The sequence below is a fragment of the Corvus kubaryi genome, unplaced genomic scaffold, assembly GCF_017639235.1.
Source record: "Corvus kubaryi isolate FWS band 111438036 unplaced genomic scaffold, C.kubaryi_AGA036_p1.0 66, whole genome shotgun sequence".
Taxonomy (NCBI): Eukaryota; Metazoa; Chordata; class Aves; order Passeriformes; family Corvidae; genus Corvus; species Corvus kubaryi.
Genome location: NW_024582054.1, coordinates 24,067,530 through 24,095,050, shown reverse-complemented (window position 1 = coordinate 24,095,050; position 27,521 = coordinate 24,067,530). Strand labels below are relative to the sequence as shown.

General features: G+C 42.5%; 1 protein-coding gene across 5 annotated transcripts in view; it reads left to right on the top strand.

Annotated features, from left to right (window-relative positions):
• The window catches only part of BCL11B (BAF chromatin remodeling complex subunit BCL11B), a 91,649-nt gene that overhangs the window by 30,840 nt on the left and 33,288 nt on the right, over window positions 1-27,521 (top strand). For 3 of the 5 annotated variants that reach the window (XM_042047640.1, XM_042047639.1, XM_042047641.1), the window contains exon 3: window positions 11,429-11,644. The exons of the other annotated variants lie outside the window; for them this stretch is intronic. In XM_042047640.1, the coding sequence (XP_041903574.1) occupies window positions 11,429-11,644 (216 nt within the window). The remainder of the gene's footprint in view (window positions 1-11,428; window positions 11,645-27,521) is intronic. 5 annotated transcript variants of the gene reach the window in all.

The following is a 27,521-nucleotide window of genomic DNA, read 5'->3' as shown; positions in this document are numbered from 1 at the left end:
AAAATCTGGTCCAGAAAATATATACCTCAGAAAAAAATTCTTTATGTAGAATGGTTCTTGGTTTCTTGTACTTTGCTCTTAGTTTTGTGTCAGAGTGAAAGGATTACAGGGTTATTATTATACTGCACTTGTGTTTTACCTCTCCTGGTGCAGGGTTAGGTTATCCTGTCTAATTAGTGCTTGTGACTGGGCAAATTCTGTTTGGATCCAAGTCTTTGGGTAAAACTTCATTGTTCTCTTTAGCAGGGGGACTGGGCACAAGTTTCCAGCATGCTTCCTTGTACAAATGAAACTGGTTCACTATTCCCTTTTTTTGACTTACATTATAGTCTGAACTAAATTCCTGGTTGCTGGTTTATTTATCTGCTTTCTTTCATTATTTAAAGCTAGTTAATTTCCTAGCCTCTTTTCCATTCAGAGAGCATTATTTGCTTAGTTGTGCTGGTGTCCAGTGAACTGAAGACTGGATCTCTAGATCCTCAGTGTTCTTCTCATTTGCTGGATTGTTTTACCATCTCTAGATGATCGGTCTGCTCGTTTAATTTGACAGATTCCGTTATCAGACTTGGGGCCACTCGTACACACATAGCTGGAGTAGTTTTCCCCTGAGAGATCCAAAACTCAAAGGGAACCTTCATTTTAAAAATATCTGCTCCTCCCTCTCTCCTTCCCTCCCCAGTCGCTCGCTCTGCTTTGCTTTTTCAAGTTTTATTGGTGTTAGTGAATTGCTCTTCTAAGTGTGAAAGTGCTCCATGCACAAGGAAAAATTTGAAAATTGTAAGTGTGCCTATTAATGCCCCCCCTCCCCCCACTTATTTTAGAGTTGCATTACTTTAAATCTGATGTGTGCATTCACACTAGGCAGGTAGACTATTTTCCACATAGAAATTCAGCACTTACAAAGTGTCTACACTTACATTGCTTTTGGCTAGGGGTGAGCCAAAAAACCAGAAGCTGTGATTCTCTCCCAAAGCTAATTGTTTCTGTATATTAAGTTTGTCCATCTGTGCTGTGCAGGGACATGGCATCACCTGATGGTTCTCCTTTGCATTTCCAGCAGTGAAGCAGTTAACAGTGCTGCTGCTTAATATATTGCTGTTACAGAGTCTTTTTAGTTTCCAGGACATTTAACTAAATCAGGTGGATGTCATTAGCCGATTTTCACAGATGGGGAGACTGAGGCACAGAGGGGCAGAGTGACTTCATCTGCTTCTTTTTCCTCAAGTTCCCTCCCATTCCAGGAATTGCTTTTGCTGCCAAACAGCTGAAGAGCTGCTAAAGCCTCATTTTGCCTAATTCCATCAAGTTTTTTTAAATTATTATTATTTTTTATTGTGAGAGATAGGGACAAAATTTAAAACTATGAGTAGAAAGCAAACTTCAGAGTGAGGCAGTTACTTACCCAAGCAGCAAATCCTGCTGTTCTCTTTTCCAGAGGCCATATTCAGCCTGAGGATATATGTTTGCAATGCAGCATCTGCCAGTGTGTGAGTGGGACTGTTCTGAATGGCCAAGGCAGGGAGGTCCACTGATGTTAACGACTCCTGCTTATCTGTGGCTCTTCCCTGGCCACTTCAGTTCCTTCATTTTAACCTCCTGACCATCCTCTTGCGGCCAAGCCCTCTGGTTATTTGTAGTGGCATTTCTTGTTCTAGCTGCATAAATACATAATTTTGCCCTTTGGAAGCAGCTTTTTCCATCCACTGAGTTCCTTTATTAATTTCAGGGCCTGTTAAATTGCTACAATTTATATTGTAGTAGTTATATGTTTCAATTACATGAGAAATATTTGCTGGTAGATAGAAATATTCATGATATAATCAGGACTAAAATTTTTAGTTCCCACAAGGATTTTTACAACCATTGAAACTCCCCAGGACTTAATTACAAGAGTTAGGGAAAAAACTTGGGAAAATTGATGAACTGTTTATTGTCTACCCTTTATGCCTTTTGGAAAAAACCCCAAACCCTCCACAAATCAGGATGATATATTATTATTGTTATTGTTGTTGTTATTATTATTATTATTATTATTATTTGTTGGTTTATTGTGGTAGCTTCTGGACATTGCAGCTCAGATCAGGCCACCCTTGTGTTAGACACTCTGCATCCCCAGAGTGAGAGCTGGGCTCTACTTGAGAGCTTATTGGGGCTGAACAGACCAGACGGGCAGTCAGTGGGAAGCTGAGCTCCAGGAGAGAATGTGCCATAGCCTGGGTGGCTCATGCCCTGGGGTGTGCACCCCAGCCCCCTTCCCAGCCCAGTGGTCTGCAAACCACCCTCCCGAGATGAGGAAACTCGCTGGTTTCCTGTGTTATATTTTTAGCACATCTGCTGATATGTCATATATACTCATGCCTTATGAAGGTTTTAGGCCAAATACTGCCCTGTTTTCCCATGCTCTTGCTCCCAGTTGCTCTCATAGCAAAGGGATGTGGTCCTCCTGGGACAAAGGCTTGTGTTGGTGGGGTGGGCAGAGGGCACAACAGGGGGAGGTGATGAAGGCTGCCTTGGGGTAGGCGAGAGTCCTTTTTCTTGTCTGTTTAATTGGAGTGAGCCAAGATGTTTCAGTTTTTCTCTTTTCATAGCACAGACAAGGGGTGAGGAGCAAGTTTAGATGAACATCAGGTGGGAGAGAGGCACAGGTAGTCCTGCAGGAGCCACTGTGGAGACCTGGCTCATAGGGATGCTGCCAGTGCTGCCACGTGGCACCTGGATACCCCTGGGGACCACCCACCCTGGCCCCTGAGTGACACCAGTGACAATCTACACCACTTTTTTCTAAAAGAGGGATTTTGGCACTGCAAAAACAGTCCTGCAGGCATAGTGTGGGCTACTTCTGTGAATTCACATGGTCTCAAGGTAAGCAAAATTCTCCACAGCCTGCCCTTAGTGTCCAAGCCTCCAAGATGTCATACACAAATATGTGGGTGACATCACATGGATTTTTACACGGTGAGACAAATTGCATGCACTTTAGATATATTGGGATATTATTAACCACACGGGGTGTTCCAAACTCAGTTTATTTATCTTTGTAAAGTACTTCCAGATCTTTGCGTGGAAGACACTAGAGAAATGAAAAGATTATTATTATTATTGTTATTATTGTTGTTGTTATTATTATTACAGCATCTAACTACTGACAGGCAATCACAGCTGCACGCTCAATTTAAGCCACTCAAATTTAGGGGCTGATTTTTGCAATATGGACTCTTAATGCTTTTCCCCATTGACTCCATATGCAGAAATGTGTGTTCACCTGCCCTGCAGAAGTTATTCTCCAGAAATATGTAAATGGGGTACTTTTAAAGAAGAAATGAAAATATGGCATAAATTTGAAGTATTCACATTCGCGTGGTAGAATTCAACGGCCGTTTAAGAAGGGCTTCAAAGCAACCAACTGTAGGAGCTGGTAGTTGCTCCTCTGTCATTAAAAAAGAAAATGCACTGATTAAAATAAAGCCAAGGAATCTTGTAGACAAGGGATAACATTTATGGTGTTCTGGGGTCTGACACGAGCTGCAAACAGCCCAGGAAATGGAGATCTGAGTTTCACAGTCAAACGTTTTAATCAGTACGATTGTGCACAGCCACTGCCGCGTGTGTGTTATGTAATATCATGCTTCACCCGCCCACACGCACCCAGAGACAACAGACATCTTCGAAAGGTCTTGGCATTATTCAGAGCAAAGACTCCCAGCAATACCCCAGCATGGTGTTTAACCTTATCTTTACTTACATTTAGGCTTTTTTTTTTTTTTTCTCTCCTTCCTTTCCTTTTTCCCCCCTGTTCTTTCCTGTGGTACATCGATAGTGAGTATTTTTGTATATCCAAAAATGGAGCAGATATAGGGGAAAAAAATCCCATTAGCTATATAATGTGTTTTCATGACAGCTTTGAATGTTCTGATCATGTCCATTTTTTGCATTTTGTAGCATTGTCCTTATGCTTTACTGTAATTATTTTTGTTTTAAGTATAGTTGAAATTTTACATTCTGAAGACACCAATTAATTATTAAGTGGTACTTAGCCTATGCTTTCTTTAGATTTTTAAATAAGAAATAATTAACCAGAGTTTTTAAAGGTCTGCAGAAAAGGCAAACAGGCCTGTGAAACCCCAGGATCTAATAACAAAAAGGTGAGTTGGTTTTCCAGTGCCCTAAGAGTTTGAAGATATCCTTACTCTGAGTAACAGAAAGAGCTCAACTACATTTCATTCTGGTATAATGTAGCCCTGAAGTTAACTGTTTTTCAAAGAAAGACAAAAAAAATTAGCTGGCTGCTAATTAGATGTATTTTAACTGCAAAGTCATTTTAGCAGCTAATATTGTTACTATGTGCTTCAGTGTGAATCCTTAGTGAAGCTATTAAACTGTGAGAACCTGAACTTACCAGACATTTTATAATGTGACTGAATTTTTGTATCCTTGTTCAGAAATCTGTGGGGAGTGGAGGACCTTTCTGGCTCAGACATGGAAAACACATTTTTTATCAACTGATTACCAGGGTGGGCAGCTGAGACCTCCTTGCACCCTCCTTTTCAGTTTTTTTCTTGCTTTCTTTTCCCTGGCAATAATATTTCTTCTTTCTGTTGCACTCTTTCCTCTCCCAGACAGCAGTCAAGCCCTGCAGTGTGCCCTTTATCCAAGGAAAGGGATTTAACAGCAGGGACTGGTCTTGGTTATTTCAGGATACTTACGTCTCCTGCCTGTTGTATACAACAAGTTGGCGATTCTCAGTAGCCAGGAGGCTCTCAGCATCAGGCAGGCTCCTGCTTTTGCAAAGCAATAGCCCATAGCAGACGGTGGGCTTAACCATCATTTTCCTATCTGTTTCTCACCCAGGATTCTTACTTTGTAATTGCTGGGTTGGGTTTCTCAGGGTTTGGGTATTTCCCCCCATCTTATTGCATCGGTTGATTTTATTCTCCTTTGCTCTCTAAAACAAAGTGACTGATACAATATCCAAACTGATGAAAAAGAAGGTGATTTTTTTCCCCTTTATTTGCTCAGATTTGAATTAGGTTATCTGCCTATCTTGTTTATGAAATTTTGTGCTGTCTTTTCTGCACAGACTGTGACTCCCAAATCTTCCACAGCTCCATTTCCATATTCCTGCGTGCTTGTTCTTTGTTAATCACTTGGCAAGCGCTTATTTGAATATTAAAAATTTCTTTAATCATCAAAGGCAGGAGCACAGCTTCATGAATATTCATATTTTTTCCCTCCTCAGACTGGATTCTAGTTCATTACCCTGCAGTAAAGCCAAACAGTCATCAATCGCGCTCATTACAGCCGCTGGCGTTTTGATTGGCTGCCTGCTGCTGGTAGCCTGCGTCCCCCATCCTCCCGCTCTCCTCCATGAGCTGTCGTGTACCTGCCAACAACAACAACAACAAAAAAAAAATCAACAATGCAAGAATAAATTTCTCCGGTTGAAAAACAACTTTGCAAACTTGTCAAGCAGTCCTCATCACTTTTTTTTTTTTTTTGGTTTTACACCAAAAAATTAAAAAAAAAATTAGAAGGGAGAAACTTGAGCTTTAGAGATGAATATTTGTCAAGAGAGTTGACGTAAGTTTCATTTGCATAATGACTTTGTACTTCTGCATTAATAAAATTTGCATATGAAGCCATGTTAATTACTCCTGATCATGCTTTTTGCATTCATGCATAGTAATTTTCTCCGACTTGTGAGAATTAATGTCTTGGCATGGGGGGAGGAATGGGGGGAGTTGGGGTACTGTCAAATTTCTGTGCCAGTGCCCCTCACTCACACTCTTTCTCCTCCTTGCTCACCATGTCGCCGTTCTTGATCTATGACTCATTTATGCATTATCATTCGAAATTCTTGGGAGAAAGAAATGTATCAATTCAAAGGGAATCCTTGTCTGCCAAAATGAAAAAATCTCTGAGCAAAATACAACAGGAAATCTCTTCCTGCCCTCCTTCTTCTCTACCCGGTGCAACTTTTGCATTTCCAGCTTCAGCAAAGTTTTAGTCTAAGCATCACAATCAGTGTGGGGAAACTGCTCCCAAACCGCTGTGCTGGGGGGAGAGGTGAAGGCTGGTGTGCAGGTGTGTCTGGCCGAGTGCTGGACTCTGGGTGTGGGTGTGTACACTAGTGTGTCTGCCCACACCATGGAGTCGTTCTGCCTTTCCTGGGGGATGCCGTGTGCGTCTGCCCCTCGCAGGGTGTGCGGGCAGTGCTCTGCTGGCTGCTGCTGGAAGCGTTTGTGCATGTGTGTTTCTGTATGTGTATGTGTGTGCTTGTGTGCGTTTGCTTCCCCAGCTCTGTTGGTGTCTGCATAAAGAGACATGGCAGAAAGACAATACTGTCAGCTGAGAACAGTCCACAGGAGAGGGTGTGATACAGATAAGACAACTTGTTTTAGAAAAAGCTTGGAAAAAATCTGTTGGAGAGATTAGTGGATAGATTTGTCTATCATTTTTGGGAGTGTCTGCTCAAACCTGCTGCAATGGTTCATGTAAAACCCATCTCAGAACACCTGCAGTATTTTCCCTGAACATGACGGGCACAGGGCAGGGATGAGGCTTCAGCCTGCACTCCAAATTTGTAGCCGTACACTGTTTGAGCAGATGTTTTTTCTTTTTATTGAAAGAGAGTTTTTTAATAATGGAGCTGAGCTTTATTCTCTAACCAGCTATTGATTAGACTTTGTGTCACCAGACAGGCACAGAGAAACACACAGAAAAACTTGGTTCGTGCCCTGTTAAGTGCTCACACGTCTGCCTGTGCACCTGCCAGTGTGCCGGTACACAGATACACACCCAGGCACCCACCCAGCCAAACACTCGGCACCCCTGGGACACACCAGCTACGTGTGGCTGCTATTACATGTGACATCGGATGTAAAGCCAGGTCTCCTAATTTAAGATTGCTTCCCCTGGTCTAAGCCATGCTGAGGTGGGACATTGTGAATGCTGCTTTGGCTCCATCTTTGTGTTTTGCTCAGGGACTTTTCTGCATGTGTGCCACAGGAGCATGGTGTTTTACATACACCATATCATATGGCCAGCCATGCCTAGGCTCAGGGAGAGGGGCAACAAAAGGATGCAATTTATGCCTTGATTGTGGCTTTTGTCAGGTTCATCTAGGCTTTTATGTTCATTTTCCATCTGGGGTCATGTCCAATTTACCTTATTTTCTTCTTTGCAAGTTTAAAAATAGCAGAGAGAAAAAAAATTACTTTTAGTGGTGCATGGGAGTCAACATCACCTGTGAGCTACTGCCATGTACAGGCTCTGAGGACATGCTGAGCCTGTTTAAAGCACAAGAACAAAATCTTCCTTTACCGTCAGCAATGCAGATGCTTTATTTACATGGTGACAGTCCCTGTGCGTGTTTCACACTCATGCTATGTGCAAAACTCCCCTTCTCATCCGTGCAGAATGAATGCAGAATATATAATTGAGATCTGCAGTGCAGGTGAGTGATTTCCCAGTGCTGACCCAAGAGGAAAATCGAGCCTCACACATCGTGTCAGGGATGTCCAAGCGAAACAATGCTGCATGTGTGTGCCTGCTCTCCCCATCCGGATGGGATATTTGCCTCTAAGATTGCCCTGCAGTTCTTGCGGTTTGCTTTCCCGTTAGTGCTGACTGTGGCTGTGCCCTTTGTGGCAGTCAGGGGCTCGCAGGTGTGTTTTCTCTTTGAAACCTCTGTGCAATGTGATGTGGTCGATCGGATGTAGAATTCCAGAGATCAGCTCCACTCCCGTGCCTGTTGCTGTGTGGGCTGAGCAAAAAACTCTCAGCACCACCTTAAGATTGTATGTATGTATGTATGTATGTATGTATCTCTATATTTTTATGTTTGTTCATTTTGTGTTTGTCTGTCACCTGTAACAGTTAAGTTGAAGAGCCTCCATCTTCATTTTCAGCTTTAAATAGACCTTTTATGGGATAAAAATCACACACAGGATCTCACAGAGAGGAGCTGAAGAGATGAAATGGGAATATGTTCCTAGCAGATACAAGTTGAGTATTTTTGAACTCAACTGTTATTTGTTCTATAGCTATGAAGAGGTATCGTGTACCTAATGGTGGACCCCTCCTTTTCTCCCTGCCTTTTCTTGAGGCCACTGGATATGATTTCCATCTTCATGATTTTCTACTTGATCTGATTCTGTAGGACTGTCCTGATTAGTAACAAAGAAGTGAACCTTGAAGTGGTAGTAAAGAGGCGGACGAATCACCTGATTTGACTTTGACTGTAGGGGCACACTCAAGTCTCCTGGTCTGGCAGCTGCATGATATTTGTCTCTTAGTGCTGGACTCAGGACTGGTGGTGGTAATCCCTGATCATCTGCCAGAGTCTCTCTAGGTCCACTTTTCTTCTCCCTTGCCAACACTTTTGTGATGCTAGGTTAACAATTTTTAGATTTCCTCACATATACATCGAATCATAGAATCACAGAATGGTTTGTGTTGGAACAGACCCCCCTGCCATGGTCAGGGACACCTAAAAGACCCATTCAACCTAGTCTTGAGCACAGCTTCTCTGGGCAACTTGTTCCAGTCTCTCACCACCCTCACAGTAAAGAATTTCTTTCTAAAACCTAATCTACACCTATCTCTGTCAGTGTAATGCCATTGTCCCTTGACCTATCACTACATATCTTGTAAAAAGTTCCTTACTGGCTCCCTTGTCAGCCCCCTTCAGGTACTAGAAGGCTTCTATAAGGTTACCCCAGAGACTCTCTTCTCCAGGCTGAGGACAAGAAAAAGACCTTCTGAGTGACAGGTTCAGTTCCATCCATTCACTGGCATCTGGTTCACACAGTCCTTCTGGTAAAATTGTTAGGTACCTTGTTAAAACAGATTGCTGTTTTGCCCCCAGTACCTCTTTTGGGAAGCTTACAGGATCTCTTTGACCAGATGGTGAGAAACCTCCTATTTGAGACCTTTATTCCCTTTCCACACCAGAGATGTGCTTACTAAGACCTGGGACGACCTCCCTGTACCCACTTGGTAAGAGCTTTTTGCATTTTCTTGCACACCTCAGGGCTGTGCAGATTGCATTAAATTCATTGCCAGTAGACATGTGGGACACAATAGGGCTAGAGAGGAGGCTGTTACTCTCAAGGTAGTGCTGTGTGCCAGGGCCCACCGACCTCCACATTAAAGCCCCATGCAGTGGAGTTGGATGGTGCATTTGGTGGGCTTCATATAGTTTCTCTGTGTGATTATCTCCTTCAAAACCCGTAGTAAGGCATCATGATATATACAGGGCCAAGTGGCTGCAAGACCTGTGCCCTTAGTCATGGTGGGACCACAGACACAGCTCAGTATAACCTGAGATGTAGCTGCCCTGTGGTTCTACTCTAAATCTCCATTTCAAGCTCATGACTTTCCAAGCAATGACAAGTGCCCAGGCAGCTCAACACAGCCTAGCTATTTTTATTGTATTAGGAATACAAGATACAATTGTTAAGTCATTGGAGGGAATCTGTATTATTATTTGCTTATTCCATGAAAAAAGCAAACATTATTTACATCTGTTACAGTGGCAGTAGGGTGGTACCTACACACATAGAAATCCATGTCCAACATGAGTTTCCACATGCATAGTGCACTGTCTTGCCAAAAATGCAATGTAGGTATGATCTGGATAGCAGTTATCATTACCTGCTTGTATAGTACTTGCAGAGAGATCAAAGAGTTACAAAAGTCAAACGACAGAGCTCCCAAAATAAAAAAAAGTCCTTCCTTGTCCCACAAGCCACAGAAATGGCTTCTATTTAAAACCAGTCCTCACAAAAGAGCACAAATTTCATCCTCGATGCTTGAAGCTCAAGTATTTACACAGGGAATTTAGACTCTTCACTTGTGGTTTTGGCAAAAGCTTCACACAAATGTTTTGCACTGGTGGTCTCTTAGCCATTTAAGATAAACGCCAAAATCAAATGCAGTCCTTGCAGACTGGAGCGCTGGATGCTGTGCCAAGGATGAAGTATCCCCATTTGCCTCACATGTGTAGCTGTCAGATCAACATGCACGCCTGGTTTCCAAATAGGGACTCTCAAGGTGGAGAGACTCCCTTGGAATATGTTGCATGTTTAGGGTCACAAGGAGCATGGATAAATATTCTTCCTTGCTGCCACAGTGTGGGTTCCTTTAGCAAATGTTGTTTTTTCTAGGGTTGGAGGGAACACAGATAAATATTTCTTCTTGCTGCCATGGTGTTTGCCTCTATCTGCAAGGTGCACACTCATGCACAGTCAGAGATGCCACCATTTAGAAAGAAAGCATTTGCCAGAAGGTACCCCACAATTAGCACACATATTTCCTGATCTAAATACAGGGGAAACTGTGGTTTCTGATCTACCACTGTGCGGTAACTATTGGCAAATGCCAGCTTTTTAATGGCGACTGCTCCACCACATATCTTCATTTAGAAACTGGCCTTGATTAGTAGCTACCCTTTAGTTAATAACTCAGTGGCAGGCATAGTATCAAGTGGAGAGGTTAGGATTCCCAATGGATAGAAAGTGTGCCTTTCACTCAGCTTCCCTTTAAACTCTGCTAATTTGTGCCAGCCAAAACCAGGACTCCTACGTGATTTTATGTGTGTCTGTGTCTGTATTTGTGCAGGTATATGTCGATATTTAAGACTTGTATCTTAGTTTTTCAAAGTCACAGAGTTCAGTTTGGCCTAGTGCCAGGAGGAGCAAGCATTTCCAGTGGAGCAGGAGAAAACTCTTAAATACAGCTTTTAAATGGCAGGTGATTCCTAGAGGGGTTAAAAATAAATAATACGGTTGGAGGTTACAGTATCATCTTTTAGCTACCAGGAAAAAGGTTGTTCCCTTCCTCGCAGGATCAGTAGGGAATCAGCCTGCATAATCGGGGCATGCAAAATGCACAACTGGCTGCAGCTCAAGCGGGAAGGCAGCGCATGGCCGCCAAGGCTTCCTTCTGGGAGCTCGGCTCCTGGCACCTCACTGAAGCCATTTGAGCTCTAAGTCACCTCACTTTGTCCGGGCTGGTGTGTGGAGCCTGCTTCAGCAGTGGCTCAGCAGAAAGCCTGCCCAGTTTTGTGTCAGCTCAGTGCATTAACACAGCCATAAAACAATTATCCCCCTTTTGATTTGGTCCCTGAGCAAGTGCTGGTGGCGACGCCGCTGCCTCCGGCTCTTCTCTGTGCCAGGGCTGGCCATCCCCCACCTTCACCCCGCTCCATGCCCACACAGGCCCCCAGCCTGGGTTCACGGGTCCTCCAGGTCTCTTCTTATTCTTCCCCCACGGCAAGAGCCTGCCATCCTCAGCTGGACCCAGAGAGGGGTTCAGACCAAGCGTGTTGTGCGTTAGGCAGCCAGCCCCCACTTCGCTTGTTTGATGCCTCCTCTGTCCCTCCAAACTTAGATCCGACTGACAGTTTTTTCTATTGTTTTTTCTCCAGGGCCGTCCAGGCCTGCAAACCTGCCGGGGGCTCCCATAGCTGCCTCCTCCCACCCTCACACATCCGTGATCACGTCACCTCTCCGCGCACTGGCCTCCCTCCCGCCCTGCCTTAGCCTGCCCTGCTGTGGTGCACGTGCAGTCTCAGTTGGCGGGACTCAGACTGAGATTCAGACTGAGACGTCAGGCACATTTGGATGTCATTGTCAGTTGTCAGGTAATAGAAATACTTTTTTTTTTGTTGCTATCTGAAGGTCAGTAGTGCTGCCAAGTGATGTCGTCTTTGCTGTGGGAGAGCTGCCTTTGCTGGGTCGCATGGGGAAGGCAGAGAAAATGCCCCAACCCCCCCCACTTCCCTACCTCCTTCCGTCTCCACCCTGGAAGAGGATGGGGAGTGGGAAAGGGCATATGACTCCCTCCATTTCCCCATCCTACCTGCCCACTCTCTGTTGTCACCTGTGGCCACTGCCAGACCGCTGTGCCATGTTGTGAACAAATGTCTGAGACTCCTCACAGAATGTGATACCCCAGTATCAAGATTTCATCTCTCTAGGCTGTTTATTTTAAGCTTAATTGGATAACATTTAACATCTGAGGTATTTTTATTTTCTTCTTTTTTGCCCTTCCTTCTCAATTATTCATATTAAAGGCTCTCCTCCGCATCCATGTGCACGCAGGATGTATGTGCTCCATGCTATTTTCTCCCTTGCTTTGAGAAAACGCTCCTTGGTAACTCACCATGCATCCCTGGCCTCTACCCCATCAGCTTTTCTTTTCCTCTATTCCTTTTGGATGTCTGACTTTTGTCACCACAAGGAGGGGAAAGTGATGTGAAAATGAAGGCATACCAAGCTAGCCAAAGAGAACACGGACATATTGTCACCAGACCACATAATTTCAGACCCAGAGATCTCTTTGAAATCAGTGGGTGTTTCTGAGCATGGCTCAGTTGCAAGACTAGGTCTATGTTGAACTGTGGGCTGGCGAGGTGAAAATGGGGAGGGTTTAAAAGAAAATACAGATGTGGCAAAATCCACAAATGTTTATGGAGTCTCACTGTGGTGGGCCAAACCCCACAGCTCTCATTCATGATAATGTGCATGTAGTTTTAATAGGGAGTTCCCTAAATGTTGCTGGATAAGTAAAGTGTGAGGACCAAAGGATTTAGAGAGACAGCAATGACTGTCAGGAGTAAAGCCTTCGGGAAATGGCTCCTCATTTTCTCCCTGAAACTGGCAAAACTTTGTTGTGCTAGCTTTTTCCTTCTGCAAGCAGTGGTGTACCACCTGGCTACAGTATGCTGTATATCATGAGAATGCTCCTGTAGATCTCTCATTGATGTAATAAAGCAAGATATAAAGTTTTGCAAGAAACTTAAATTTGTATCTTGGAAATCCTGCATCTTGAGAGATAAAATATTCTCAGGAGGAGGCTAAGAGCACTCTGCAGGGTGCTGCGTAGATCCTGGGTGAAGTTCAGGGCACACAGAGAAGGCTCCCATGCAGCCTGGAAGATGCTCAGCCTTCACCTATCTGCTTGCACTGGGGCACAGGCTCTGGGCTTGTAGCAATGTGCTGTGTGGTGAGGTGCTGTCAGTAAATTAGGGGTCTGGTTAAATTTTCTATCCAAGCTGCTGTATGCAGTGTGGCAGGGGTTCAAACTCTGCTTTATCAGCCTTGGCAGATTGACCAACTGGCCTGAGATGGGTGTCCAGACCAGCTCTTGCAGATGGTGAGCGTTGGATCAGAAAGTCAGAAAGCTTCCCTATGCCCTGCCTTTCTCTCCTCCCAGGAAGCAGTAAACCAAATTGGAACTGGTCTCATGTTTTGCTGTCCTCTGTCTTAACTGGTGTAGTATGTGCACACGAGCCTTTGGGAGACAGGTAGTTGTAACACTGAACTGGATGCCCTGGTTCCCTCTTGCTTCTGATGCCAGTAGCTAATGGGAATGGAAGCAAGTACAACTAAAAATAGAAAAGGAAGGAAGGAAAAACTTAATAAAGAATGTGGGGAAGGTGAGGCTTTTGTACTTTGCGTATTTGGAGTTCTCACTTTGGAGTTCTGTGCTGTGAGTTTTCAGAATTGCCTGTTTGCTGGGAGAGTGCTGCCAGCTCTGTGGAGAGAGAGCTGCTATCATGGCTTCCTGTAATTACTGCTGCAGTCGGCGACACTTAGAGAATAGGTTTTATCAAAGTGCATGTTACATGTTTATGACAGTAGTTGGTCAAGGTCTGCTTAAAAGAAACATTTTCTTCCCTTGAAAAAGGAGATTATGTCTACTTAACCCTTTCTTATCTCCCATAATAGTCACTGTATGTGAGCCTAGGCATGGCTTAAACCCCATGGCAAGGGTTATGGGATCTTTCTGTCCCCCAAAATGTTTTGTGGAAATGAAAGAAAAGTGAGTTCTTTGTGTTGATTAATAATCTAGCGACAATCCCTCCATTGTGCCCTCTTTTTTAGTATAGACATTTACAACAGTCACTTGCTCCAGCTTTAGAGATCAGCTTGTCTCTCTGACTTGATTAGCCTTTTATTCTGTAAGCCCTGTTCTTGCTTCTGAGGAATTGGTTACTTCTTTGAACAAAAGCCATCAGCAGTTCCCGCCTCCCCTCATCCTTCATAATTTCTTACCTTTCCTGTTTTTCAGCATTTATTTAATTCAGTACCTGGGGATTTTCCATGCAGTTCTCAAGCAGACTGCAGCTCTGATGGCTTGAAGTTGCAGGTGCTCCAAAATCTTTGCTGGGCACTCACAAACCGGGCCCTCAAGAGTACCTCAGAGCAGTTTGTGCTGGAGAATCCAAACGACTGGCTACTGGTGGGATTTGGGGTACATATATGTGAAAAACGGCATTTGGAAATCTCCGACCTAGATAAGAGTGGTTGTCTGGGATGCTGAGTAGTGTTCAGTCATGCGCAGAGCAAGTTGTGCTGCCTCATCCAGAGCTGTTAGGGATCTTTAGAAAACGTGCTGCTGATAGTTTCAATCCCAGCAAATGGTGCTGGGAGGTCTGCTTGGATGTCCACTCTGCTGCTCAGCCAGTGCTGATCGTGGTCCCTCTGTCTTTGTTCAATTCTTTGTGTTCAGGGCACCCCAGGACGAGGAATTTGCAAGTAAAGGTCTATGCTTTTTCATGTGATTTAAAAAAAAATCTCTACCACTGGTTCAATCTCTCTCAGTCTATTTATTTTTTTATATATTTTGCCCCAGAAGCTTTTGTCAGTTGAATTGGGTTCTCCCGTTCAAATGTTTTTAGTGCCTATTTAATTAGAAGTTGGAATAGAGTAATGAAATTCACAGGGTTGTGTAGCTTGGATCTAAAATATAAATGGGCAAAGCATTCATTTTGCTTTACCCCTTGCCAGATTAGGGTGCTTTTTTTGAGCCTGCTTTTTATTTCATTTCAATGAATTGCAACTGCTCAGAGTAACTGTAAAACACACAGAGTTTTTTTTGCATAACAGAGACATGCAAATGATTGTTGAGAGACATAATTATGTAAAGAAAAGTATATGCCTGTGTGCATGCATACATACACTGCAATGCTTTTTGTGGGGCTACTTTTTCACAATACATCTTCATAAGGCTCTTTTTATGATGCTGATTTATTAATATTGTACATTAAGGCTTAAATTGTCAAAGCTGCCTAAGAGATTTGGATGCCCATTTCCCATTAAAGTTAACGAGAAATGAGCATTGAAAGTCTCAGTGCAGAAGTGCATGGCAGTTTACAGTGTGCTCTCCAAAGAAAAACATCCCTGCCTTGAAGATACTATGGTGCAAAAGCCCCAGGAAGAAGATCGTAGTCAGCCTAAGACAAAGGGGATTGTAATGGCACAGAGAATAACTTATCCCCTGTGCCTGCATTCAGATGCATACTTGATCCAAATTCTTTGGACCTGGGCCTATGAGTGAGGGTTTTATATACCCCTGTAAAGATAATTAACTCTGTCCAATACACATATATTAATCTAACCAGTGAAACTGCTTCCTTCCCACACGTAGGCTGATGGAAGGAGGTGGAAAGCAATTACGATGCTTAGTTGCATGTATAAAAACAGCAAGTAGGCATGGACAGCAGTGATTAGTGGAGAGGGCTGTGAAATTTAAGGTCTAAAACAGAGGAAGGCATGGGGCCATATCTCAGAAGAGAGGAACAAGCTCCTGCTAATTCAAGGAATCAGCTGTGTTAGTCATTAGGACATTCTGAAAATCACAGTCATCTTGTAAAGTTAATATCAATTTACTTGGCTACTGAAATTCTACTTACTGCTTCATTTAACTAGTCTGGTGTTTTCTTGGCAGAGGTTAAGGTGACAGTAAAGATAAAAGCAGTCCCTGTAAGTAAATCATAGGTTTTAAAAGAATACTTTTTCCTCCATCTATTATATCACCATATTAATTTTATGTTGGTTTTATAAGTGGAGTCAGCCAATGAGAAGAGCTAGATTAGACCACCCTGCTGTAAAAAACTTGATGCAATTATTACAGTCTGTCTAGAAAGAAGTATTATTTCAAAAACTTTTATGTTAATGATATGGTATGCACTCGGTGCATTTCTTACTTGAGCAAGAAGCAAGCTTTTGTTCACTCCAGACTGGGTTTTGTTAACACAGGAGGATCAATGGAAAACAAAACAGTAATCAGAGCAGAGAATGCAAACTCCTCCAGCAAAAACCTTCTAACTCATCATGTCCCAGGACAACGGTTGATACGCTACTTTTCATTTTTTGCTGAGTGGAGTCTCAAAAAAACCCAAAAACCACTTGATTTCCCTTCAGCAGTGGGTGCTGTTTTGAGAAGAGAAAGAGGAATTTGGTATAATTTTTGAAGGACAGACAAAGGTCCATAGTTTCCCCAAACCCCTTTGTAAATGACTCTTTTCATTTTTCTGCATAAAGAAGAGGTTTGCATAAAATACTGGGTAATGTTCAGGAAAGATGTCCCTATTAGTCATGGTTACATGTATTTATTTATTTTAGTGAAATATTTAATGCATGCTATGGTAGAATCGACTTTGTGGACAGTACTTACAGAGTGCAGGGATGTGCAAGAGATGTATGCACTAAAAAGAGTAATGCATCAGTCTGAGTGCACACGTCCATCTTTACACCTATCTCTTGATCTATGTGTTCATTCATCTGTCCAAGTATTAAAATCATATGTGACCTGCTGTCTATGCAGCTCCCTGTCTCACTAGTTATTAAAATCAGATCCAAACTCAAAATAGATGGATCTAACACAGAATGATTTTTTTGACTGAATAGTGTGTCAAGAGGCAGCAAAGAGACCTCAAGATTGCAGAGATGACTAAAATGAGGGTGCTGCATGGGGCAGGGTTGCTGGCAATGTGTGCTTGGCTGCGGCTTTGTTCTAGACAGAGGGCTGATCACTATAACTTTGTAAGTCCTAATTATGTCAAGTTAAGAACCAGCAGGAGCAATAGTGATATTTAAAGGTGCTTTAAAGTGGATGCTTACCATTTCCAGACATCCCAGCAAAAAAGAAAAGCCCCTTAATTGCAATATTAATGGATGGAACTGAATCTGGTAGTCTTGGGACAAAAAGGTTCAAGGCAACGTTGCCTGCAGTAAGGACAATGGTTCCAACATTGAGAGAGTTAACTCAATCGCATACCACTACACTGAGCCCGAGAGTCTGAACTCTTCAAACGCTCCAAATGGAGAGCTAAATCAAAGAATCCTGTTTCAAATCCATCCAAGATGTTGCTGTTTTTCTCCTCTGACAGGAGAAGCATTTGGAAGTGCAGTTTCTTTCATTTTTTATCGCTGTCTTAAAAAGGAGTTTGGATGTTTAGCACAGCTGGTGCTCATTACATTATGCACTATCAATAAAATAGCATGTGTAATTAATTTTTAATGCAGTGCTGTATGCAGCGCTTTAAAGCAGTTACTGTATGGGGAGAGCCGACACCGGTCACTGACATCAGAAATATTGAAATAGAGGGCTAGATTTTGCATTTTTAAAGGATGCATGTGAGAGTGGGGGAAGGGTAATTCCCAGCCAGCAATTCTCTGGCCACAATCAAATTTAAAAATATAGGAACAAGATGGATGAAGGTGATTTTATAATTTGCTTATTGGAATAAATGAATTTATGTCCTTTTGAAGTTTGCTGAGCGATGGCTGGATTAGGAGTAGGTGACTTCAGAGCATAGGTAAGAACCAGGAGAGCACACAGCAACAGATCCATATTTGTTAAAGCCCAAACAGGCTTTGGTATCTGGTGGGAGATGAGGCAAAAAGGGAGCTTATAGGAAAGCAAGGGAAGGACAATTTCTATCTCATTAAACAGGTTTTTTGTTTTATTGCAGGGCTTCATTCTTGTGCCTTGTTGTGCCTTGTTGTTCCCATCAGTAATCACCCCCATTTTTTCCCCTTGATTCACTAAACATTTTGGAGTATTGGTAGTCTGGAAGGGAGAGAGTAGCTTGGTTACAAAGAGGCACCACTGATGACATGGTTTGTGCTGCTCTGACAGAAGACACAAACAAATTAGAGTCTTCTTTTTTCATGATGTTTGTGCACAAGACACCAGCATAAGTGAAGACTGCTTTAATTAGGCACAGTAGGTAAGGTTTGGGCACCACCATGACTCTCAGCAGCCATTATGTCCAGGAACACCTTGGTTGACTGAAGGAGGAGCAGACCTCTTTTTGAAGTTGCAGTGTGGTGTATGTTCATGCTCAGCAAAGGGACAGGAGTGGCTTTCATGTTTCTGCAGCAGAGTAACCACAAGGGATGGCTTGCAGGATGGGACCAGCCTCTTCCCTGCTGCCACTGTTTTCCCATCCATTTTCAGAGACTTGAATGCTTCTTGGTGAACACTTCCTAAAAAGAGAAGAAATCAACTGCAGGAAGAGAAGGAAGGAAGCAATCACCTAAAAAGCGACAAAATTAGGGGTAGTGCTTGTCAGGTGCCTTCCCTTTTGGTTGGGCAATGCACCAGCTTCCTAAGAGCTGATTTACTTTTTTTTATACACATGCACAAGGCATAAATGTTTGCAATTATTCTTTCTTTCTCTCAGCAAATTGCCATTCATTTGTACATAACATATGCTAAACAGTTCACTTGTACAGCCTCACCTGGTATATTCAGGATGGAGTTTCCTCCTGCCCCTTCAGCAGTAGCTTTTTGTCATCACTTTTCTTCTCGCTTTCTGTCAGATTTGTGCGGATGTGTTTGTGTGCCTGAGCCAGGAAGTGAATTGGCCTGTTCGGTTTGTGAGAACAGAGATAAATCTCTCGTGCACAAATACAATGCTCAGTGTCAAAGGAAGTAGGACAAGCTATGGTGTATGGCGTAGGTAGTTGTGATGAGAACTGCTCTTTAGTTCACAAGCCAGAGTGGGAAAGGTGGAGGGAACAATGAGGTGTTGTACATTTTGTAGTGAAATCACTTAATTTTATTTTATTTGCTTTAGAAGAATTGGATCATTTATTCCTGGGGTGGCTCAGGTTTAGGCCAGAGAACTGCAAAAAATTACCATGTGTCCCTCCAGAGCTGTCTAATTCAGAGGACCTCTGCTCCTTTGTCTTCTGAGTGCTTCATAAAAGTAGATGAAAGGCAGGGTTCTGTGCTCAGAGAGGATGCTTTATGTTCAGAATGTGATTTGAGCCAAAGAAGCCATGCTGATGCATCTCATGTGTGTCCCACTGGGCTCCTGTGTTGTGCATGTTGGTCCTTCTTTCTGCTGGGAAGTAAACAGCTGAGCAACTATTTGCAACTTACCTTTTTATGCTGTTTGCCTTCTTTTGGACAGGCTTTTTCTAGGCAGTTTAGAGGTACGTACAGAAATCTGGTAGGCTAGTGTATGGTACATGCCTTTGGTATCTTTATTTTCCTCTTGTTTTTGTCTAAATCAAACCATTTCTCTGGGTCCCCGTTCCAGGTAATGTAACTTGCCATAGCACAGGCTAGGTAAGCCAGGTTCAGTGAGACACTAAAACATGCACTTGGAAGGAAGCAGGCAAAAATCCCACATAGAGAAGGCTTACATTTTTTATGAATTCAGCTGTATGAGTCAGAGGTCCTGGGACTTCAGGAATGAGGTTAATGCAGGCACTAAGCAAGACGATGGGGAGACACAGCCGCTGGAATCATGCTATGAAATGGTGCTTTCTAAATTGCTGTCTTTGCTATTCACGTAAAGGATGTCTGGTTAGAGAAGAGCTGGTTTGTACAACGTACCTGCAACTTTTATTCTTGCTTAAACCTCACCTGGCTATTTGAAGCCAACTGTAAATGTATTATTTTCAGAACATCCCCTGGCAATATGAGAGGAGCATCTCGTCCTTCCTGTGTGTCAGGCTGTCTCCTTACATGTCCTGTATTGACCTAGATTTTTTCACGTGAGACACGGATCTAAACCTGGTCCCTATATCTCTTCCATGGCTGCATGACATACGTGGTGCTTCCAGGGCATGCTGTACCATGCCAACAGTCCATGGAGAGATGGGTTAGGGGCTGCCTGGGGATGCTTGGCTGACCATCTTCCTGTGAGGTGTTTTCTGACTTCAGTGGTGTTATACTGTTCTGTGAGCTGCGAACCTGGTCTGTGGAAATCCAGGACGTACAGAGATTTAAGTAAGAGTCAGAGTATTGTTGGGAAATACATATAATTTAAAACCGTCCATGGTGATCATGGACTCTTCTAAGACATCAGCACCAGAGCCTTCTGCCTGCAGGGGAATAATTTTTTTCAGTTTGCATCTTCTAACAGAGTTTTGGGTTATTTTCTCATCACTTCTGGTTGAATAGGAAGAGAGTAAGTTAATTTATTATGGCACAGACAGGCTTATAATATAAAGTATGTCCAAAAATTAGATCTGAGTGTTTATGGCTTGATTAATCCAAATATTTCATAAAAATATGTGAACTGTTGATTAAACTGGGAACAGGATCATTGTGGTCATACAGTGAGGATAAGATTAGTGAGTAATTTTACCTTCCTGTAAAGCCTTATTAAAAAAAAAAAAAGTCATTCTTTCTCTATTTTTATCATTTTCTCTTCAAAAGGAACTAATTTGTCCATTGTAAATTTGAGGTAGAATCTTAAAAGCTCCACAGTCTATTGAAGCCAAACACTTCATTATCATTATCAATAGATACATAGAATAGTTGTAAAACAATCCTGTGAGATTGCTGTAAACTCCTTCCCAAATTCCTTCACACTTTCCCTTCCCATTTTCCATGAAGAGTGCTGTGAAATCTGCACCCATGCTGCCCCTGCCTCTATCACCACTGTCGCCGTTCATTAGTGCAGCTGAGCACACTCATAAATGTCTGAGCTCTTCCCATATTTAGAGCTCTCTAGCCAGCAAATCTTCCCTTCTGCTCTCCCCTTTTTGAGAAAAAACCCAACAGTCAGGGTTTGAGGTGGGCACTTGAGGTATAATTTTAATTCAGTGACCTGGTATCATCCAGAGCTATAAGGGAGAGCAAGAGTGTGGGAGAGAGTACCATCACTGCTTAAATAATTTGCTCCTTGCCCTTTCTGTCTAAGTTTTTCAGGCTGTGTCTTGTGATTATAAACTGAGATTTCTTAAATTTGTATTCTCCTTAATAGGTAAAGATGAGCGAAAGCTGTTTTTCACTTTCTCTTCACTCTTTCTTCACAGATGTCTTTGCTCTCTGGGACTGGCTGGCACTGCTGGGGAGGTATTTCCCAGGGGATTTCATTGCCCCAGGGTTAGATTTCCCCATCTACACAGCAGCATGGAGCTGTATTGCATATAGCTCCCTCCCAGCAAGTCTCAGTGAGTCACCATCCTGCTTGCTGGCTGTCTGCTGGGAACAGGATGCTCTGTCCTAGGCCACCCTGGCCATGGAGCTTCTGCCCATCTGCATCTTTCCTTTCCCCTGCTCTGCCCTAGACATTCATATTTCTTTCTGATTTTATATATAACATTTCACCTTTTCCATCAGGTAGGTCCTTCATTCATTGCTGTCACTGCCAGTGGTCCCTGCAGACATAATTACAGACCTTTTTTTTCTAAAACACAAGACCAAAATGATATTTGTTCTTTTTAGTGTTTTTTAACTTCACAATTTTAAAAATGGAAATGACTTCTGAAAATAAACACAGTTTGCAATGTACAGACTTACTGAGCCAGCATGAATTTCCTTAATAAGCTGGGGTATGTGTGTGTGTGTGTGCATGTGTGTGTTTTTCCCCCTTAAACCTTGGAATAAGAGTGCTGTCTCTTTAAATCCTAACTCAAACTTTACTGGCGATTTTACAGAGCCTGGTTTCATTTATAGTGGAGCCAGACTTGCTGTGTGAGAGCCGTCCGCATGCTGGAATTAGTCTTAAGCTCGCTTCTGTGGAGTTGCCAAATTCCATGTTTGTGTTTTATTTAGAATTCTTTTCACGGCCAGTCGAATCTGTTCAGGCACACATAGGCAGTGTTGCGCCCCATGGAGAAAATAAGCAAGTTTGCGTTTTCTTTGGCATAGGCCATGGCCACAAAAGACTGCGGTCTAAAGAAACATTTTTTAAAAGCTATTTTAACCCATAACAGATGTATAAAGTAGGCACACACATGCCAGCTTCCTTAGTTTTAATTAAAAAATAATTATGGCTTTAATGGGATGCTAGTGACAAATTTGGATGAATGGTGGGTGACATTATCTCAAGGCTTGCTTCAACTTATAAATTAGTGCGTTTCTCTTGGCCAGTGGTACAGATGAAATTAAATGAAGGAGCAGATTAATATTTCTTAAAGTTACATTGAACCAAATGAAAAATCCAATCAAATAAAAAAACATGGCCTCTTCTTTCCTCTCTTCGTCAGATCCCCATTTGCATGACAGAACACAGAGGAAAGGTTATTTTCTCTGCCTGATAATTGATCTGGCCAACGACAAACTGGACTTAGGTTTTCAGGGTGCCTGTCCCTTTTGTAATTTTGCATTGGTAGCCACATTGCCAAATTACTGTGATTAATGTCAGCAGGTTCTTCCATTTATAACCACATCTAACCAGCTAACATGGTACCTCTGAGCCAGGAAATCTTAAATATAAACCCAACCCGACATGTTGCATGTTGCAATGGTTCTCTCTCCATACCTTGGCTAACTGGCGGCGCTGCTGGCTGTGATTCCCACATCTTTAGGCTATTTTCAATTTGGGGCTTTCAAGGCTCACCAGAACTGGGCTAGATGCACAGGCTTGCGCAGGTAACAACAGTTTATATTTATGAAGAAATAAACAAAAGAGTAATAAACTTGTAATGAGCTAACCCCAGATGGTATCTCTGCTGTTATTAGTCAGGTGTATGTAGAGTTGAGGAAGGCAGATTGAAGGATCATCATGAGAGGCTCTGGATATTGAAGGAGCAGTCAGATGGGTTCACTGGAAAGGGTCTTCCTCTTTCCCATGCAAGCCTCCATCCCACCCATAGACAGCCTGAATAGGTGCTGAGAACAAAGGCAATAAAGCAGTGTAGCTTTTCAAGGCCTGCAGGGGAATCACATTTCCTCCAGACCTGTTTGTCCCACCCTAGTGCTCTCCAGCAGCAAAGCCAGCCCAGCGTGGGATGGGGCTTTCTGGATGAGAGCAGATGATCGGCCTTACGACCTATGGCACCAGCAGATGAGGATCATTTTGGTTTTGGATGGCAAAACCCTGTTTCCTGTTCTCCAACATATTCTTTCATGAAACTTCTCATCTGCTTAACATTTAGCTTCCATTGTAAAAGAAAACCCTGGAATGCTGCTGATACATGTAATCTAGATGGTGAGAATTCTTCACTTAGGCAGTGCTAGTTTTTTCTGATGGATATGTTGAACTGTTTCCTTAGTAAATAGTAAAAGCGACTTTTGGAAAAAAGCAGATTAAGGAAAGAGGGAGAGAGTATCAGGTGCTTGGTGGGTAGATGTGTACCTTCCCCACGATCAGTCCATTCAACTTGTGACTTACAAATGTTTTGCTATTAATTTCCATGCAAATGTGGCAGGGTCCCCCACCTTGCTTGCTTAAACCTGTCTGCCATGTTAAGCTGGGGAAATTCAGCAAGAGGAAGTAGCTTTGCTTGGTTTGGGCCAAGTCTGTAGAATTTGAGCTCCTCAGGGCAATCCATTTGATCCCTCAGGGACAGCAGTGTCTCTTCTTGGTGTGCAGGATGTCCATTGCCTGAAGCTGAACCAAGCCAGTCTCTCTAAAGATACAATTCTTAGGCTTTGTTTAACTGCAGCAAAAGAAAGATTTTCCTTTGTCGATTGAGTGAGGATTTCTGTGGTAACATTTCCCTGAGCTTGAATTCCTCATGAGTGAAAATGAAGCTCCAGCATTAAAAACATGAGTCATGCAGTGCACATGAGACTAATTTTTGCATTCCTGGAATTTTTGGAAGGGAAACATTACATTCATGATAATCCTTTCAATTATACCTTATTGCTAAAATAATCCATGAGGCATTCTGCAGTAGAGCCCTCTGCTATTTGGTTACAGTTGAGACTTTGAAAATAGCACCTGAAAGCTTTTAGACTCCTGTGTGTCAATATCTTAATTTTCTTTTTATGTTGAGGCACACAGGATGGTCTGCCATCCTTTTATTTACTCCTTAGGATTTTTTTGTTTAATAAATAAGGCTAATTTGATTTGTTCTGATCTGTCTCAAGTATCTAATTGCTGCTGTAGAGAATGATTAATGTCCAGTTGAAAGGATTCCATATCTATAAATGAGAACTGAAAGCAGATGTTAGTTTGATGAACGTGTGCTGCCTATTCCTTGCCTGCACTGGCTCGGAGAGCGGGCTGCTGAGAGACTGCTATCTATCAAAAGAGAGATGTTAGATGCCAAACACAGTTCAGAGTCACACACCTATGATGAGCAGAGTGAACAGTTAACAAATAAAGTATCCCAGGTAGGTTTTTCTCTGCTTGTGAAATATCTATACATGAGACAGTGTTATCCTCAAATTGTCAGAAGTACTTGACAAGCTCCAGTTTGGGGGAAGGCACTGTGAATTGATGACAAGAAGGACTTTGTCTCTGAGTTTTCACTCAATGAGTAGTGTTGGTATGCTGTCCAAGGGCAGGTAAGTTCAGTTTCTAGTGCATTGTATGCACAGTGCTGATTCTGAAGTTAACTCAACCCCTGAAAAACCACCCGACAAAACCAAACCAAAGCTCATACTGGTGTCTTTGCTATTGGTGGTCTGGCTAGGTGCTCAGGCATTTCTGGCAAGCCAGGCCAAATGCTTTTCAGAGTTTGCTAGCTTGAGCTCATGCAGATCTGTGGAGAGCAGACACTAAAAGGAACAAAAGACTGAATTGCCTGGGCATGAGATCAGGTTTTGTATCATCCAGGCAACTTTGACATACACTGCACAAAATAAGTGCAACAGCTTTTTAGATAAAAGCAGGTGCAGACAGGATCTTTTCACATGGGCTCTCCAGTTTAGTAAAGATGCTTTACAGCCTTTTCACAAAGTGGTGCTCTCTTGTGCTCACAGGGCTGCTGGAGTTCACCTTCCCAGCCAGTGTGTAACAGCAGGTTAGCAGCCAGTGCATGGAGGAGGAGACATTTTGGCCAAGGGCAGGAAATTCTGATAACGGCAGTAGGATTGTCAGTGTTTCCAAAAAATAGAGAACGCTTTCTTTGTAAAGCCTCTTTTAAAACTATTTCCGTTAGTTTTAAAATGCTCACCAGTATTACTGTGAGCAAAAGAGAAAACATAACAGATTTAGTCACTTTGATTTTTTTTTTGTGTGTGTGTGTGTGAAATAGCCTTTGCATTTTCACTTTTTGTTAAAGTGCTGTTCAGGTAATTTCTGTGACAAGAAAACTATTTCACAGATGGACAGACGGAGATGTAAAGACCAACATAACTCTTCCTTGATGTCGATAAATCAGGCTGACCTGGGACGTGTGGATGGCAGGAGAGGGAAAGAGAGAGAGGAGGGGAGATGGAGGATAAAAGAGACAGAGAAAGGATTTGGAGTCATGGAGAAGGACAGGTGCTGGCATCCCAGAGCTCTGTCTATGTCAGCTTTTGTACTGTAGTCATGTCAAAATTACAGCAAAGAAGAGTACTTCCAGTGTGACCTCCTGTTCCCCTGGAACCTCAGTAGGACTCTACATACAGCAGCCAGGTGAGAACAGAGAAAAGACTGTCTTTTCAAGCTGGTTTTTTCATTTGGGATGTAACTATAAAAACATTAATTCCAAATATAACTATTAAAATCCTTGTGTTTTTTTTAAAGACAGTATTGAACTGAGCAGTGAGACTTTCAATTAAAGTAACTATACTTTACTGGTGTAAAACCTAGCTATTCAGAGTGTTCTTGTTGATTTTCCCTGACCTATATCTACCTGACTGTTTTATGATGTAAACAATTCCCAGCTGATATATGTCACAAAATTACTGGAAATTAGAAAGTGGACCAAAATAAAGTAAATGGTAACTCTCTCCCTGTCAGGGCATACTTTCAAGTATTCTAAAAAACAAAATCTGCTTTTTGTCGTCCTTTACTTCTCTTGCTTTCTCCACCCTCTTCCTAGCTCTTATTTTCTTATAGGGAGGAAATGGAATTGGTGCAAATATGAGTATCCTAAATTAAGCTGGTGAGTTACTTACGCAGCTGTTATCATTATTGGTCAGCCTGTAGTGCACAGCAAACTTCATTTCTGTGGAGAAGAGTCAGGACTGAAGTCAAGAGAAGGGGCACAGCTGACCATGCAGTCAGGAATATACGTTGCAATTTCTTTTTATCTGGTCTCCTGTCTGGTTGCTTCTACATCTTTATGTGGAGTAGGAGAAACATATCTTTGAGAAAATGTTTAAAGGGAGGTATCTTTTATAACATGGTGACTTTCCTCATTGCAGTGAACTCAGCCCGCGGAATGAGCTGTGAGTGTGTAATTTTTGCAGGACAGGGCTTGTCTGCAGTATTTTATTGTTTCTGGAAGTGGTCACTTGAGCAAGTACACATGTGCTATGAATAAGTATTGGTTTTCTCTGGCTGCTTCTTAGCAGGTTTTCCTCTGAATAAAGGTGTGCCTGGCCCTGGGCATAATGTGGAACTCCCTCATGTTGGCAGTGGGAATGTGTGATGGGGTTGGGAACTTCATGTGGTGCTCATAGCTCAGTGCACACCTCAGGCTTAGCATCAGGAATCTCATGTTTGCTTTGCATGGACAAATACTCTGTTGGCCTTACACAACTGCAGGCATGGCTTTAAGGTTTAACCATGCGTCTAAAATCAAAGGAAAACACCGCACAGGGAGTGTTCCTTGGAAAAAGCAGCTGTAGGAGACCAACAACAGGCTCTCTTTACAGGTGGGAGAAAATAAAACATTCTTGTCCAGGGGTCGCCAGTGATCCCAATGTAAAGGACCCTGAATCTGGCTAAAATAGGAAAATCCAGGTTGAAAAATATTGTGAGAAGATTTGAGAATTTGCTGTATGCTTTTATTGTTATCCAGTGTAAAGCATTGATAAGAGAAGATGATTCTTGCATATCCTGTCCTATTCCCTACTGCTTGGGAAATCTAAATCCCCAAGACTTTGTTGAATTTTCCCTGTGATCTTGGAAAAGTTCTTTAATTTCTCCATGGGAAGCCTCCTACAAACTCAGTAAGGAATTCCAACTCTTCACTCTTGGATGGGAATAATATGAGGATAAAGATGTGGAAGTTTCTGAGGTGCTCAAATACTAAAATAATAAAAAGCTACAGAAGTATATAAAATGAATGCATATAATTGAGGCTAATTTTTCATGAATTGCTCGTCCAGGGTTTTACTGGATGTGATGTAAATGAGTCTGAGGGCCATTGATAGTGATTGATGTTTATCCAACTGTTACTGTGTTTAAAATACTCACAAATGTATACGAGGTACTGCTGTTACTCCTCTCTGTGAAAACAGTGGATCAAATTGTGCTCTCAGGTACAGCAGCTCAAGACCATTGCAAATTAAGCCACTGGAAATCAATGGGGTTGCACATTTGTAACTGAGATCAGAATTTGCCTTGGCCTTGTGAGGTGCTCTGTGTGTTAATTCTTGCATCTGAAACTGGAAGAAATGGCTTTTTTATTACAGCAGTGCTTGAAGAGACCCCA